The sequence below is a fragment of the Castanea sativa genome, chromosome 6 (assembly GCF_040712315.1).
Source record: "Castanea sativa cultivar Marrone di Chiusa Pesio chromosome 6, ASM4071231v1".
In the NCBI taxonomy this organism is placed as follows: domain Eukaryota; kingdom Viridiplantae; phylum Streptophyta; class Magnoliopsida; order Fagales; family Fagaceae; genus Castanea; species Castanea sativa.
Window position 1 is genome coordinate 40,657,828 of NC_134018.1, and position 17,008 is coordinate 40,674,835.

General features: G+C 33.5%; 2 protein-coding genes across 2 annotated transcripts; one reads left to right on the forward strand and one right to left on the reverse strand.

Moving 5' to 3' along the window:
* Positions 1 to 215: 215 nt before the first annotated feature.
* Positions 216 to 2,237, reverse strand: LOC142638958 (uncharacterized). The gene is made up of 3 exons (XM_075813033.1): positions 1,891 to 2,237; positions 1,117 to 1,227; positions 216 to 623 (listed from the first exon to the last, which is right to left on the reverse strand). The coding sequence occupies exons 1-3, from the start codon at positions 2,134 to 2,136 to the stop codon at positions 543 to 545; spliced, it is 438 nt and encodes a 145-aa protein (XP_075669148.1). The 5' UTR covers positions 2,137 to 2,237; the 3' UTR covers positions 216 to 542.
* Positions 2,238 to 5,289: 3,052 nt separating this feature from the next.
* Positions 5,290 to 14,703, forward strand: LOC142639200 (chaperone protein dnaJ C76, chloroplastic). The gene is made up of 9 exons (XM_075813325.1): positions 5,290 to 5,744; positions 7,450 to 7,578; positions 7,677 to 7,806; positions 8,701 to 8,821; positions 9,054 to 9,135; positions 10,088 to 10,141; positions 11,193 to 11,231; positions 13,034 to 13,133; positions 14,398 to 14,703. The coding sequence occupies exons 1-9, from the start codon at positions 5,508 to 5,510 to the stop codon at positions 14,526 to 14,528; spliced, it is 1,023 nt and encodes a 340-aa protein (XP_075669440.1). The 5' UTR covers positions 5,290 to 5,507; the 3' UTR covers positions 14,529 to 14,703.
* The last annotated feature ends 2,305 nt before the right edge of the window (positions 14,704 to 17,008 follow it).

Here is a 17,008-nt window from a genome sequence, read left to right on the forward strand (position 1 = left end):
GTAAGGCTCTCATAACAAGGCAAAGGTAAATAGATGGAAGCAGAAGATTCAATACTGAAATGCATCAGAGTTCCAAAAAAGACTGCTAAATAATACTCAGAAACTGGGCCTATCCTACAAACCTGTATGAGTCTCAATGACTCATAGAAGGATACATAAACAAAGAAAACATTTAAATGATAAATCAAATTACAGGGTCACTATAGGCAGCTCTGTAGAGTTGAAGGCTTGGCAAGAACCATCTTCATTTCTCTTTTTAAGCATCTGGCATCAAAATTACAAGGTAGATGTTTATTTATAATTTGGAAAAAAAAAGATCATCTGAGATATAAAGTACAAAACAAAATCCCATGTCAAATGGGGAGGTCATTCCTTTTTAGTTTTCACTTATATTTTACACTAGGAAGCCGTTAATCTACCACTAATCTCAAACCAGACAGCCACATCATTTGAAATAGGGAATCGGTAAGACAAACAATTGCAGCACCAAATCTTGCTTAGCAGACACCAAACATCCTTGATATAGAGAACACGAGATCACATCATGGAATGATAAGTTTCTTGCCTGCATAAATGGTATCCCCTTTAAGCCCATTCGCCTCTTTTATTGCATTGACAGAAACCTATCAGTGTTGAAGAAAAATCAATTCAAAGTCAGACAGTAACAAATGATAATAATTAATTATATATCTGCTCATTTAGTTATAAACATTATTTGGGGAAACTTTGTTTCCCTTTTGATCAGTGTTTCCAGAGAAAAATGACAAACCATGGGTGTAAAACAAGATTCTTAGGATTGCTAATTGATTGTCCATCATAACCAAAACACTATTCTCTTTTTAATTCTGAGAAAAGTAATCAAAATCTAATTTAAAACCCCATGTTTATGTTGTTTTAGTAATTCAGAAAAATGGGAACTTGGGTCAGTTAGAGAAAACTTTTCATAAACATTAGAAGATTCAGATATCAGTTGTTTTTCATAAATTTTTCTCAAAGCATAGCTTTTGTAAATGTACAGTCAATAGTGTTCCTAATTTTTCCCAGAAAATTTTATCTGAAAACCATAAACAAACAAGCGTGTACTATGAAAGTAAATCACGAGGGGAGAAAATATACCCCAAATTTTCTAGAGAGACCCCAAAGAGTATCTCCTTTAGCAATCTCTATTGTTTTGTGTGACAATTCAGGGACTTCTGGCAAGTTGTGGTCCATGTAGGTAATGGGTTTCTACAACAGCACCATAAAACAAATCAAAATTACAATGATTTCTTCAACAAAATGAATGTAATTAGTCTTTTCAAAATACCAAGAAATAATAGTAATAAAAAAAAATGAATTACAAAGTTATAGGGTCTCTTCCAAATCTCAAACTAAGTGAAAAAAAAAAAACAAAAAATGCAGATAAAACTTAAAAGCAATGATGATCTACAATGTTAGAAACAAATTCTAAAAAACAAGTTAAGGTTTTCTACAAATTATCAAAAATATGAAAATACAATCAATAGGTCCCCTGAAATAACAAAGAATAACTAATGCAACCGATGAAATTCAAAAGTACCCCATAAAAATTCAAAATAATAAGTAATGGGTCTCTCTCAAACACACAACAGCAATAAAATAATTCAAACTAGAAGTCTCTCCAAATTCACAAAACAAATCAACAATACAAGTAATCTCAATGTGTCTCAATAAAATAAATACCAAACAAAACAAAAGTATAAACATTAAATCTCTCAAAACACACACACACGAGTATTGGGTCCCCCCCAAAATATCAAACAAAATCAGAAGTTCAAACAATGAGCCTCTCTAAAATGCTAAAATAATCAACAAGCTAGTAAAGTAATAAATCTCTCCAAAATTTAGAAGAAAAAGCAAAGAAGTTCATACCTTGACAAAGGGTTCATGGGGAGGGAGAGGCCGTGGTGGTTGAACTTGAATCAGCTGAGTTGACTCAGTGAGTGGTGACTCGTAAGCTGACTGAGTTTCAGTATTTCTGGGTTTTTTGAGAGGGATTATTGCTTTGAGAATACTCAGTGCGATGCCTGAGAATACAAAGATCCCTGCAGCCTTGGTGATCGTGTTGTCCTTGGATTCTCCTTCGCCGTCGCCAGCGGCGGCGCGTGGGTTTGACATCGATCGTTTCGCGCCGAGGGTTTTAGCTTTTAAGGGTTTCAGACAGAGCTTGTTGTTAACGTTTGAAATTTGGGTTTACTTTTTATAACAGTATAGTGTTTGAATTTTAGTACAAGTTTACGCGCGGTGTGTACGCGCGTTTTATAACTCTTTAATTAAATTCAGGTTTTTCGTGAGAGCATCCACAAATTCTCGCCTATTTTACATGAAAAAACCTACTTTTTTTTATTTTTTTTATTTTACACACTTATTTTTATAAAACACGCACATCAGTTTATCTATTTTACACATTTATTCAATAAAATATTCATTCCTTTACAATTTTTTATTATCCCCTCCTTCACTACCCCTCTCTCTCACAGACCCACCGTCACAACCAACGATCACTCCAGCCACCATCATCACCACCCAGCCACCACCATCATCACCACCCAGAAAAGCCAAGCCGATCAAGATCAAAACCCACCGACCCACACCCACAATCAAAAAAAAAAAACCCAACAACCAACGGATCAGAGTGAGATCAAGGCCTCCTGCCTGAGCAAGATCAACGCCTCGCAGCACCACCACCTCCTCGCAATGGCCGCCGGCCTCAAGCTTAACCAAAAATGGATCAAAACCCACGAGATTCTAGGCGATGGACCCGTCGGAGAACTCCGTTCGTGTTGTAGGCGATGAACTCGTCCGACGACTCGGCTTGCTCGACCTTGTTTTCATCGGCGGCGATGGCAATTGGCGGAAGCTAGAAGAAGAAAAATTGATGAGATGAGAGAAGAGAGAGCTATGTTGTGCGCCTGAGAGAGAGAGAGGGAGGTGAGAGTCAGTGGAGAGGAGAGAGAAAAAACTATTAAGATATTAGATAGACACGCTACAGTGCCCATGTAAATTTACACGGTACTGTAGCAACTTGTATTTTATAGATGAGTTTACACATACTGATGTGGGTGCTTTTTTACTCAAAATGTGTAAAATTAGTGAGTTTTTTTCATTTTGCACATTTATACACATTTATTCATCCACTGATGTGGATGTTCTAAAAATTTAAAAACCAAAATTTAGCCTTAGTTTTTTTTTTTAAGAAAATTTAGGGCGTGTTTGATTATGTTATTTAAACAACGCAACACTTTTTCACTCACACGTATTTTCACAACACTTAAACAACGTTATTAGAGCTATATTATCAAACGACTCTTAACCTTGGTTTAGTTACAAAAACATAACCAACGTTAGCTTTTGTGGATGAAAATATGAGATGACTACGTTTTTTTTTTTTTTGGTTAAATTTAATTATATGACATTGAAAGTTGTAACCAAGCAAGTAAATTTAATTATAAATAAAATGGTGATCATTTAAAAAAAATGCATTGGTGATGGTTTCTAAGAGCATCCACATGGTTTATGTCATCTTACCATATTTTTCTATCCCAAAAAGTTACTTTATCAATTATAATACCATTTTACAATTCACCTAGCATCCCAACTTTTATTTTACCATACTACACATTAAAATAATATAAAAATATTTCTCATTTCTCTCTCTCAACCACCCACCACAGTCGCCACCACCACACCATCACCACCCACGTCGGTCTCCACCAAACCCGTCACCAATCTAAGCAAACCCACAACTCTGACCACCAAACCCACCACCAACCACAACAACAAGAAAGAGCCACCACAGAGAAAAAAAAAACACACACACACACGAAGAAGCCTCCAAAAACCACCAACAATAACCACATCCACAAGAAACAACCACCACATAATCACCAACAAAAAAAAAAAAAAAAACACACACACACACACACAATATTGAAACCCAGAAACCCACCACTGTCGATCTTGTCGATCTAAAAATCCACCATCGCCGATCTCACCAATATTGAAACCCACCACATTGATCTCCACCTCACCATTCCACCGTGCAAACCCATTACCCATGGTAGCAAACCCAATACTGAAATCCACCAACCCACAACCAAAACCGACCCATGACTGAAACTCACTCACGACGGCAACTACAAAGAGAAACCCACTCACGACAGAAACCCACCCATGACTGAAATCCACCATCCCCTAACACCACCAACCTAGACCCACGCTGCCACACAACCCACACTGCCACCACCACCACATAAATGGAACTTTTATACCACGCTTACCTCTGCCGCTACCACCACCACACAGGGTTTTGGGTTTGAGAAAAATGGTGTTTCTGGTTTGAGGAGTAGAGAGGGTAGAACAAGAACAAGGGAGAGAGAAGAGATAGAAGACGGAGGGAGAAATAGAGAGATAATAATAAATTTATATGGAGGGAATACATTATATTAAAAATTATACAATTGTGCTACAGTGCAATTCTATATTTAGAATTGCACTGTAGCACAATTGTATTTTTTTTTTTTTTGCAATACTTACATTTTACAAGTTCTAATGGAGTGAACATTTTGGGATGGAATGCTAAAATACCCTTATATTTGGCATTCCCCCTTTCCGCTGTCGATGCTCTAAGTAATGATCTAATGTTGAAGGCATTTTATTTTTGGTGTTTTGTGTTTATAGTACAAAATTTAAACCCCACCTCCCCTTTCACACTATTTAAATAATTAGAGAATATAAGCTATAAATCCAGGAAATTATGACTAAAATTTTATTTCATTGATTGATTATAATAGTATTTATTTATTTAAGTAAAAATGTAATCTTGGATGTTTTATGAAAGAGGAAATTCGCCAATAAAAAGTTGAATAAGATTGAAAGTGATACTGGAATTTTTTTTTTAATCGTTCATTCAAACACCAGCAATATGTTCAGCTTAATCAATATTTATTTAAACTAAAATATTTTAAATTACATGACAAAAGTGAATCTAATAAGATCAAGTAAAAAAAAAAAAAAAAAAAAACCAAAGATTATAATTATCAAAATTATTTATTGAAAAAATTGTCTCTAAAATTGTAATAAGAAATCATCAAAATTTCTCCATGATTAGCGGGGTCCCTCAAGAGTCATGGTTGCTTTTTTCTTGACGGAATAAAAAAAGGGTGAAAACAAAAAAGGTTGCTTGGAACGTGAGGAAACAATTATCCACGAGGTGACACGTGCCTCTAACCTGCAAGACATACTTTCCCAACAGGTTTTTAGATTCATCTTAGGTTCGTCCAGATTCTAAGGACAACCTTTGGCTCTGAAACTGCCACGTCAGCAATAACACCCTTTCACGCCTGAATTTCTTCCTCCTCAAAATTTTTCAAATATTCAATTATCACCCACTTACTACTATTTATTAGTAAGCAAATATCTCTCTCTCTTTGCAGTTCCCATTTTTCATCTCCTGCTTCCAGTCTTGCACACTTGTATTGTATGGTCCAATGGCTCAGTTACTCTCTCCTGTGTGCACAAAAGCTCTCAAATTCCAAAACCCATTATTATTGAATACTACTTGCTCAAGAAGCTCATGGAGTATCTTGGAAAAGATCAGGACTCCTTGGACTGTGGTGGGTGGTGCTGCCAAGAGAAGAAGAGGCTGTGGTAGAGTCAGGGTTGCAACTGATAACTCTGCTTCAACTAACTCAGTTGCTGATGACTACTATGAGGTTTTGGGTTTGGTAATTCTTCCAAAACCTGAATTTTGATCATGTTCAGTTGATGAGAAAATTTGGAAAACAAAAAGGAAATCGATATTTTATGTTTTAAGATTTTGTTTCTTGAGTGAAAATTATATATCGTTGAAGTTAGATCAGTTAAAAAAAATGCATTTTTTTAGAAGAGAGAAATTTTTTTTTTTGGGTCAGTAGTAGTCTTTAATTTATTTTTGTTAGAATAATGGTAAAATAATTAAATCACCATCTCGAAAAAAAAAAAAAAAGGTAGATCAAGAGGTTGTTTTACTTCCTATTCCTGAATTCTTACACATACACAGCACATGTACCTGTAATGAAAGTAACAACTTTTGATTTATTATTTGAGAAGCTTCTGGGAAATAGAAACTAGAAACTATGAAGGAAATGAGCAATGCCCTTATAAGCATATTCATTTTAATTCATTAATAGCAGTAAAACAAATTTGAGTTAGCAGTCTTTCACTTTTTTTTTTTAAAGCAAAATCAATGACAATATGGTGCACAATAGTTGAGGGAGTGGAATAGTCACACATTTGAGGGGTTGAGAACTCTGTAATTCAACTTAAATCTATCTTTTCACGTAAATGCTAGTCTAATCATTTCTCAAAATGCTATTCCCTCACAGTTCAGAACTCCTAATTGTTCTTGAATAGGAATCATCCTGATTAAAATGACAAAAGAGAATTGTTAGCTAATATGTTGTCCTAATCTAATCAACAGAAGAGAAAATTGTTAGCCTGCTCCAAACGACTTTGATTAGGATTTTGAACAGTTTCTCCTGAAGTGATTAGCAACTATTCCTGATCTTATTCTGGAGAGTTCATGTAAATGCCAGCTTTCCTAAAAAATTACAAAAGAAACAAGAAAAAAAGAAATTAGGATCTAAAAGAAAGAGGGCCTATAAATCTACAAACAGATGCTCGTCACTGTTTTAAAAAGTACAAGACTACTCATACAGCACTCAGGAAGTATGCCATCACTGTTGGGGTCTTTGCACTTCCAATCTATCAAGCTCATATGTTCATTCTAGAGTTTGTGTTCATGTATAGTAGACCATTATATAAGCATAGTCTTATTTAACAAATCATCTTAGTTTTCTAGTTTGTAGTTAAAATTAATGTTGATTGTGGGTCTGAGCTATGCTAATTCTTGGGGCGGAATGATTCCCATATCAAAGACTAGGTTGTAGTACAATCTTTACCAGAATTCAAATGCAAGAGGCTGGATTACCATTGAATATATATAATGATGATAATTTTTGACTTCTTATTCTTGACATTATGGGAAGTACAAAGTCAGAAGGATTTCAAGATGCCCTTATTCAAAATTAAATGAGAATCTGGTAAATGATTTGTAAAGTGGTATTTAGTATTCTGATATATATTGATGTTTTGTGTTTCATTGAACTATGCAAGAGGCTTAGTTAACACATTTCTAATACTAGAGCAGTGCAAATAATAGACTTGTTCTATCATAAGGAAATGATTTTGTCAAGGGGAAGTAATTTATTGAGATAGTCTTTGTCAATCCTCATTTGTGCATGTCTAGATTGCAAATTAAATTGTTTATCCAAGGTCACATTCAATTCCTAATGATACTTTTGTCTAGCTCTTCCCTTAGTAATTATTTACTACTGCTGGATTTTTTTTGCCCTTCAAAATTTGTTATCATTGTTTGCACAATGTGACTAGCTTCCCGATGCCACACCGGGGCAAATCAAGAAAGCATACTACAATTGCATGAAAGCTTGCCATCCAGACCTAAGTGGTGACAATCCAGAGACCACAAACTTCTGCATGTTCATAAATGAGGTCTATGCGGTGGGTTCCCATTTGACGTAAAATGCTTTAAGATTGAAAGAGAATGTGATTTAAACCTTTTGCTGTGGCTGTACTATAAATGGACTATTGCAGTGCAGGTGCTCAGCGACCCTGTGCAGCGAATGGTTTATGATGAAATTCATGGGTATGCTTTGACTGCAGTCAATCCTTTCGTCGATGATTCCAGCCCAAAGGATCATGCATTTGTTGATGAGTTTAGTTGTATAGGTATGCCTGGACTCTGGACAGTGCAATTCTAGTTTTAAATGTGAAATAAATATTAGTTCTTGGGAATGCCTAGTAAAATTGACATTTTATAGCTTATCAGATACCTCCCCTTGGGGTGCTAAGTAACCATACCTCCCCTTTATTATTGATGTTGGCATTATCTACCTCATTGCGTTCATTTCAAAATTTTGAGAGAAAAAAGGTTGTACCCATTACCCAATGCACAAAGCTCCCACTTTTACTAGGTATTGTAGAGGTGATTGATAGGTAGTCTTACCCCAAATTTTGTAGGAGAGGCTAATTCCTGGATTCGAACCCACAACCTATCACTTTTGGTGGAAGGCACTTGTCATTGTACCAAGGCCCGACCTCTCATTTAAATATTTTGAGAATTTGTTAATTATTTATATAGCATAGCAAGAATGGTCTTCATATCTACTACAAATGGAAAAACCATGTCCAGGTTTTGATGCTGATATCTAAAGCGAATAATAAGGTGATCCTTCATAGATATTAAGGAAATTCACTGTACATAAATTCTATTGCAGCATTCTACCATTTATGTGCATTTTAAGATTTTAATACGTGAGCTCCAGTTCTGCTGTAACACATTTTATTATAGCAAAATGTTATTTTAATTTTTAAGCTCTACATAGAGAACTAGCGTGTTTTCGTAATTTCTTTAGCAAGAATATCATGAAAATGTTATATTTTTTTTCAGCAATTACATTAAAGGATAACAAATTTTATTTCAGTTTCTTTTTTTCCTTTTTAAGTTTCATAGGAGAACTAAAATGTGACTCACCATCGCCCAGTAGCAATTATAGAAGCATTTTGTAGAAACCATTAAGTTTTGATGACATTGGAATCTCCATATTCTTAATTTATCCACAGGGTGCAAAAATTGTGCCAATGTGGCCCCAGATGTCTTTGGAATTGAGGAAGACTTTGGGAGAGCCAGAGTCTACAGCCAGTGTGGGAACCCTGAATTAGTTCAACAAGCAATTGATACTTGGTATGTTCTACTGTTCATGGATATCTGTGTACAATGTATTGATTCTTTTTGTGCTCTGGTTTAGTTCATTTACGAGCATATTTATTAAATAAAAATTTTATTCTTACCAGTTGCCTCTTCAGGCTGCTACAAAACTTATCCTGTTAGCAATCATTAACTTGGTGTCTATTGCATGTTGAGGAATTGCTATGCTAAACATGTTAAGACAAATAATAAACATTCTGTATTTCAGCCCAGTTGATTGCATCCATTGGACATCTGCTGCACAACTATCCTTGCTTGAAGATGAAATGCGCAGAGTTGAAAGAGTAAATGTAAGACCAAAAATAATTATCTAGTTTCTATTTTCCATGTTTTATAGCTCTCTTTAGCTTCGTAGTTTAATGTGACTATGTTGAACTGCTTAACTTGAGTATAACCTTTGTTACATGTTTCAGTTTGATGTTTATTTATCTTTGTGTTTATTAACAAGTTTATCTTGTGATTTATAGTTTCTTGATCCTAGAATATTTTACATACCTCTTAGGGAAATTTCTTTATGTTTACTATCACTTGAGCCTTACTTTGTATAACTATGATTTGAAATGTGGTCCCACTTTATCCAACTTTAGACTTTTGAATTCTTCTTTTCCTGAGTTTATGGTTTCTTACCAAACAGGATAAAGACACTCAGATTTGTGGTACATACTTAATGCAGCAGTTAGCAATGCGATGTAGAGATTTAATTTTGGGCATTAAAGTGAACTTTTTTGTTCATTGATAGTTGAGGAATTTTTTGTCGCCTGCTATGAAGTAGCAATGTTTTCTGTTGGTTCTTATTGTTATTCATCTTATTATAGAAAATGGATATGAATGAATAAAACTTTACTTGCTAAGAGGTGCTGCAAAGATAGTAATTCTCCAGTCACTTGGTGTGCCAGTGGAAATCCACTTCCCATTTCTTCCCTTGCTTCACGATAAGATAACATTAACTATATTAGTCAAACCTTTTGGTTGCTTGATTTGAAATCATATATTTCATGAGTGTATCTTTTGATATTTGATAATTCTTCTCCCGTCCATTTTTTACATTAAAATTCAAAATATTGACCTGGATATCCAACTGACAGGATTTTTTGTGTGAAGAACTTTGCTTTTGTTTTATGTAGGAATATTTTGTTCATTTCTCCAATGAATTAAGAATGCCAATGAGCTGTATTTGTAACTGTTTTCTTATGTTGTCATTTGAATAGTTAAAGAGCTTGTGGTTCTCTGATTGATTATCAGGTCGCATTTATGCTTTCAGGAATGGGAACAGCATCCGTGGATGTTTTTAGAATGGTGAGAATGCTACTTATTTTTTGATAAGCTAACCTTTAAGATTATGATCAATGTGCTACAGCTGAGTGAGAATGCCACTGATGTTATAAAATTTTAAGAGGTTTTCAAAACAAGAAATATTTTCTTCTAATTCTTTCCCAATTTATTTGGAATTAAAGCTTAGCTTAGCTTTCTTCATCCTTTTTGTCACCCAGACTTTGATTTCATTGAAGAGATATATATTTGGATACCACAGGGAAACTTGAAACACCCTCTGATTTATGTAGTTCGCCAGTTCAGCTGCAGGGCTAGGTCGCAGATCAAAAAATACACCCTCGAGCTCGAGGTTTTAATTTTTTCATAGCAGTACCCTCATTGACTTCGGCTTTACTAATGATTAAATTTGCTTCGTTTAAACTGATATTGTGAATAGCATTTGTTGCTGCAGACAGTGCTCAAATTTCACTAACAAACCAATACATAGCAAGTTACAAGAGCTGCCTTCCACTCTCAAAACCCTAGCCTTGATTACTCCTGGAACTCTGTTTATTCTCACACTAGGGATTCTCTACCTTCAATAACCATAAAAGGACCAACATAACCTTCTCATTAGGAGAGAATTTAAACTGGATCATTCCCCATAATATGGCCTAGGATATTTAAAAACTGTAGTGGGTTATACCATGATTGGTTTGATCTAGCCAGTTGAATTCGAGGAACTAATTCATCACTTGTTTATCTTGGAACAATTTGTTTTATATTTTGTGTGCATATGTTTTTCAAGTAAGAACATTAAAAGAAGGAAAGGATATAGCCTTAGTACATGGGGAGTATACAAGAGTTATGCAAGAGAAAGGGTATTTTGAGACAGTAATGTTATATTCAAGAGGTGATGAATCTATGGTGAGATAAGAATTAGTTTTTATCTTATATTTTTGTACTTTTTTCCCCAGTTAACTCTTCTTTTGATCTTCTGCTTCTTAAAAGATCATTGAGTTGACAAAGTTTCAGCTGCTGCCCTGTTTTACTGTCTTTGTTCATTTTATTTTATTTACACTTGCTAATGTGGCAGGCAAATACTCGGTGGGAAAAGAGGCAAGCAAAAGTTTTGGTACGAACTCTTAAATTTTTTTTTCCTCTTTCTTTCTTCTTGAAAGGAAATCTTCATCTATTTTAAGCTAATGTTTTATGAAGCATTATCTTTGTATGTGTACGTGCTTAGTTTTTCTTATAGTATGTTCTGTGCAGTTGTTATCTAATTTAACTTTCATGAATCATGTGTTGTTGGGCTACATGGGATAGATTTCCCTATGTCCATTTGAATGCATTTTCTTCATTTGTTAAAATGCCAGAAACTTGCTTTTTAAAATGATTGTGTTGCATATGGCACTCACAATGCAAAAGTTCAGTTAAATCATTCAAGGTCCTATGCAGATGCATTTACAGTTTTTGAATGGTTTCATCATAGCTGTTTCTAAAAGAGACTGCTTCCACTGGATCAACTATGATTACTTTATCATGTATCTATTAGAAGAAAAGCTAATGTGGAGAAGATATAATTCGTTAAATTGATGTAAAGCAACCTAATAGTTTCTACTGTTGTTTTGCTAAACATAACTGAATAAAGCCTCCTTTCTTCTTCTTCTTCTCTCTTTTTTTATTTATTTATTTAATTAATTAATTTATTATTTATTTATTTATTATTTATTTATTTTTTAATTCTTCCTTGAAACAATGAGTTAGAAAACTTCCAACCCAATGTACTATTTTGAATGGCCTACAAATCACTCTAAGCACCTAAAGTACTTTATTAGAAAACTACTATGGCCTTGGGATTTGCTACATGAATTCAAGGTTAAAAAAAGAACAGATATCTCCAATAGTTTAGTTATACCACCCCCAAATTATATCCAAATTTTTTTCTTCCCTATTTCTTTTGAGGACAACTGCATTGTGGAAAATATCAATGTTGGATAATTTTCAAAAACAAATATCATGATTATTGATTGGTGTTGCGTGTGTAAGAGTAGTGGATAATCTGTTGAGCACCTGTGATTCCATTGTCCAGTGGCTACAGATGTATGGCCCTTTGTGTTTGTATTGTTTGAGATATCTTGGGTGATGCCTAAGAATATGCTTGATATGTTGGGAGTGTCTGCAAGGAAAATTTCACTGCCATAGAAATTTGAAAATTTGGAAAGCCATCCATTGTGTGTCTTGGACAATTTGCTAAGAGAGGAGTAGGAGAACGTTTGATGAATTTGAGAGTAATAATCATGTTATCAAACAATCTTTGTTGAGGTCCTTATTGAATGTCTGCTTTGGCAGCATTCCCCCATTATCTTTTCTTGATTTCTAGAGTTTTTGAATATGACATTGTTATTCTTTAGGGGTGGTTTGATGTACATTCTGTTTATGCGAACCATTTCCTATTTTGAATAAAATTATTTTTACTTATTAGAAAAAAGATATAGCCAAAGGCTTTTGATACTTAACAATTAAAAGTTACTTTTAAATATGTTGGACTTACTATGAACACTAAAAGGGGAAGGATAAATGTAGGCCAAGATTATGGGGACTGTCCCCTAAGCATTAGGCACTAAGACTTGGCCTACAGTGTTTTGAGATAAAGATCCATAACTTTAAAAAAGAAAAAAAAAGAAAAAAGAAAAAAAGAAGAAGAAGCAATGGTTTCCACTGATATTCTCTGTTTGAAAAATTTCTCTCTATGGATTGGCATCTTCACTGCTCTTTTTTCTTGGAAGTAAATTTTTGAAATTTGGGTGGTTTGAACATCTAATTAATACTCTCTCTTCTATATTTTCATATAGACTTTGTAGGTAGATAAATGGGCACTTTAAAATTTTTGTTAGTTAATAAGTATAACAAATATTAATCCAAAATTTATTGCAGGCAAAAGCTAAAAAGAGAATGAGGAAGCAGAAAAATTCTGATAAAAGTGAATCATACTGGAGTAACCTATGGAGCAAGCCCAGAGACTCCCAAAATTCTGGTATGAGAGATTTTGTGAAAAGAAATGTCTATGTTTGTTGATTGACATATTAGAAACCATTCTCGCTAAGTTTTTATTTTTTAATAGCATTTTTATATCTTTGTTCATTGATTTATTTCTTTGCCACTTTCTGAGTAACTTCTAGAGATTAAATAGGCTATTTCTATACATTTTATGATAAAGTATGTCCATAGAGAATGTAGTTCAATATGAATTCCTATATTATGATAAAGTATCTCCATAGAGATTACATAGGTAGTAAGCAATCTGTTTCCTTGATGATTTCCTTGGGTTTAGTAAGACTAGCAGCCCCTTCTTTTTCACGGGATGACTATTTGCTACTAGACAAAATCTTGTTTTCTTCAACTTTATCTTTTAAAATGTATATCTCAAAGGTTTTCAATTTTCATGCTCGTCACTCCCTGGTTCCAGCAGTGTAATATGTTGAAACCAAGCATATTTCCCCTGCAATGCAATCTGATGCTGTTTAAGACTAGCTGAAAATTACATAGACATAGAGCATAGAGGTCAAATCGCATGTGAGAGAAATCTACCAAATTCTATTTTGGCATATCGCAAAGGTGTCCCAACCATTCTTTGGGACATAAGTAATGCCCTATCAGTCTCTGGAATCTGGATGACACTTGTTTGAGAGTTGTGGCAGTCATGATCTAAGGATGTGCACCAAAAAAAGAAGCAAGACAATGATCTTAAAATAATGGTAAATTTTTTTGTAAACTGATATATAAAGAGGCAATAAAAAAGGATTTAAACTGAATTTGGAATCTTAATTAGTTTGTTGACTACAGATCTTCATCGTTATTGCAATTTGTTCTTTGTTTAGCCTAGAAGAAGTGTTTATAGTTGTCTGCCTTTGTTTTTTGAAGTCCTTGGAAAAAGTACCTGCAAAATTTTAATATCAAATTCTACATTATAATGATACATGATCACAGTCCCAATGAAGTTAACAATGTGCAACATGTAGGATTTAACAAGGAAAAAGTCAGGATGCTTTGTGCTGTGTAGTAAAACTTCCATAATAGAGACATGGGAATGAGGGGGTTTGGTTCTTATATCTGCCATTATAATAGTTACAACAGTCATATTAAAGTTAACTGCTTGGTTGTTTATGGCTGTATATAATGCATATATGAATGAAATGCGTGACTACACATTGTCGGTTGTGTAGCATCCACTATTTATTTGAGTGTTTATCAATCTCTGCTCCTAAATGTAAGTCAAAGTTGACATATGATCATTGCAGAGGAAGGAGCGAAAGAGAGAGCAAAAAGAGCTGCTGCAGCAGCTCGGAGATGGAGGGAGTACTCAAGGAAGGGTGTCGATAAACCTCCAACGTATAAACTCCCAGAGGCAATCTCGGACGAGGAAAATTAACCAGTAAATTCCAATACTCCATATATATTTAGTCAAATGTAACTAATTTACCATTCCGCATTTAATCATGCCAAATTCATATTGATCTTGTAATAGTGTAATGAAGGTGGCTGTAAATACAATGAAATCAATAAACGAAAAAAAGAAAAGAAAGATCTTATAGAACTTTATGGTAGCTTATGATTTGTTCCATTGCATTGAGCTTTATATTCGAGGTTTGTTTAAAAGGTGAGACTTTTGGTTTGTGGCAAGATGTTAAAACTTAAAGGGTAGCCTGAGTTTTCAGTTATTTTCGTATCTGTGACAACAACTGTATGCCTATAACCAAAAAAAAAAAAAATCCATTTTTTCTCTGACCAAATATTCTTGTTTATATATTGACTTGTTAAGGCAAGTTGTTTTGTAATTCGTGAAACTCATGCATGAGTTCCATATCAGAATTCTTTTTTTCTTCGAATTTTATTTTAAGTAGAGGTGCATTAGGCCCAATCCTGTTATGAAGTGAAAAAGTGACACACAAAACATCTTACTCATGATAATTATCTTTGCTATTTACTACAATGGGTAACCTGTTAAATTTTATGTTTACGTTAAACTTGAGAATGATCGGTTTTCTTAGTTAATTAAGTTAGGTAAGCAGTAACAATCGGACACAAGGTCATCTCTAGTAGGTGATATCTTGTGAAAGATTGCATACATCTTTCTCACATAGGGTAGATCCTAAGTGTGGTACCTAGAGATGTTATATGCAACAAATTATATATAAAAAAACAAATAGGTCCCATCTCATACACCAATAGGTACTGTTAGTACATTCAAAGAAATTTGTTGCTCTACAATATAAAAAATCATAAAATCTTGTGGATCAAATGGGGTCCAAATTATAATTTGGATAAATGTTTCACCTACGTTACTTCAATTATTATAACAATATAGTACGAATACAAACTATTATAACAATAAATAATTGTTTGTGACAAATAATAGTGAGTTGAGTAGGGCCCACTATTGTTTGATACATAAGAGATACTGTTTTAGTTTTGGATGCGTGGGTTATGTCAATCTTCTCTTGGCCAAGTTTCAAGAATATATTTACGGTAGACAAGAATGGTAGGCGAGAAAGAAAAACGGAATGGTAGATGCTTGAGGCTCAATCCAAACCTTTAATTTGAAGAGATGAAGGTCCTTAACGGTGTTTAAACAACGATGTTTAAACACTATAACATATATTTTTACAAATTTTTTCATCTACACGTATTTTCATAGAACTTAAATAATGTTATTAGAAATTTCTTACCAAATGGGTTTGAAGGTTTTCTAATTCATTGTTCTCAATTTTTGTTTTGGAAGTGGTCAACATAATTAGCTTATGATTGATTTGAGATTAAAAGTGTTGATTTGTTTAGTAAAAAAAAATTGAGAAAAAAAGTTATTCATTGCTCTATAAATATATAGGGCAAGTAACCAATTTTATTATTATTATTATTATTTTTATATCAAATACTACAAAGGAAATAATAATTATTAGAGATAAATTAACACAATAGTATTAGTATAGATCTAAGTCCAATCCTATTTGCTTCTGAAAAAAATGAAAAATGAAAAAGTCCAATCCTATTTAGTGTGCAATTCAAGTTTTACACTTGGATAACGAGTATATTATTAGTATTATTATTATTATTATTATTATTTTTTATTTTATTTTTTTTGGTTTCCACAAGTATTCTCAAAGTTTTCAACTAAAAACTAATCACCGTTCGCGTCGGGTGAGCCCACGAAGGGATAAAGCGCTGATCCAAAAAATTCTTTTCAAAGTGCAGATAGCAGGACTCAAACTAGGGAGTACACCCAGTCAAGCCCAGTACAAGCACCTTGAGACCAAGAGCCCAACTAACTCGGCCAACTTCCTGGGTTGATAACGAGTATATTATCTATAGTTAGGGTTAATATATATCTAACAATTATTATTGAACTATCACTTGAACCCTTTCAAATAATCTTTACTGATGAAAATTTGATTGAAAAATGACCATTTTTTCATGAATTTAAAGAAGTACTACATTTACAATATATATATATATATATATATAATAAATTATAGGTGTAAGTTGTTATTTGTTTTAATTTGAACTCATCACTTGAATTATTTTTTTGCCTATTAATAACAACCAATAATCACTTATCATTAAAAATTTGCTGTGAAAATATAATAAAAATATTGTATACGAATAATTTCTCTATTATTTGATGCATGACTTTTCTCTGATGCATGAACGTTATGGGTTTAGAAATGCAACTATAATATAAAAAAATTCTATATATACAACTTATTATATATATATATTTTTTCATAATTTGTTGATGGGTCTACATTCCCACCAATTATAATTTATTATTTTAATAAATTGTGAGAAAAAAAAAGGTGGAATATGACGTGTGCTTAACATTCCATAAATAGTAGTGGAAATTGCAAGTGTAAA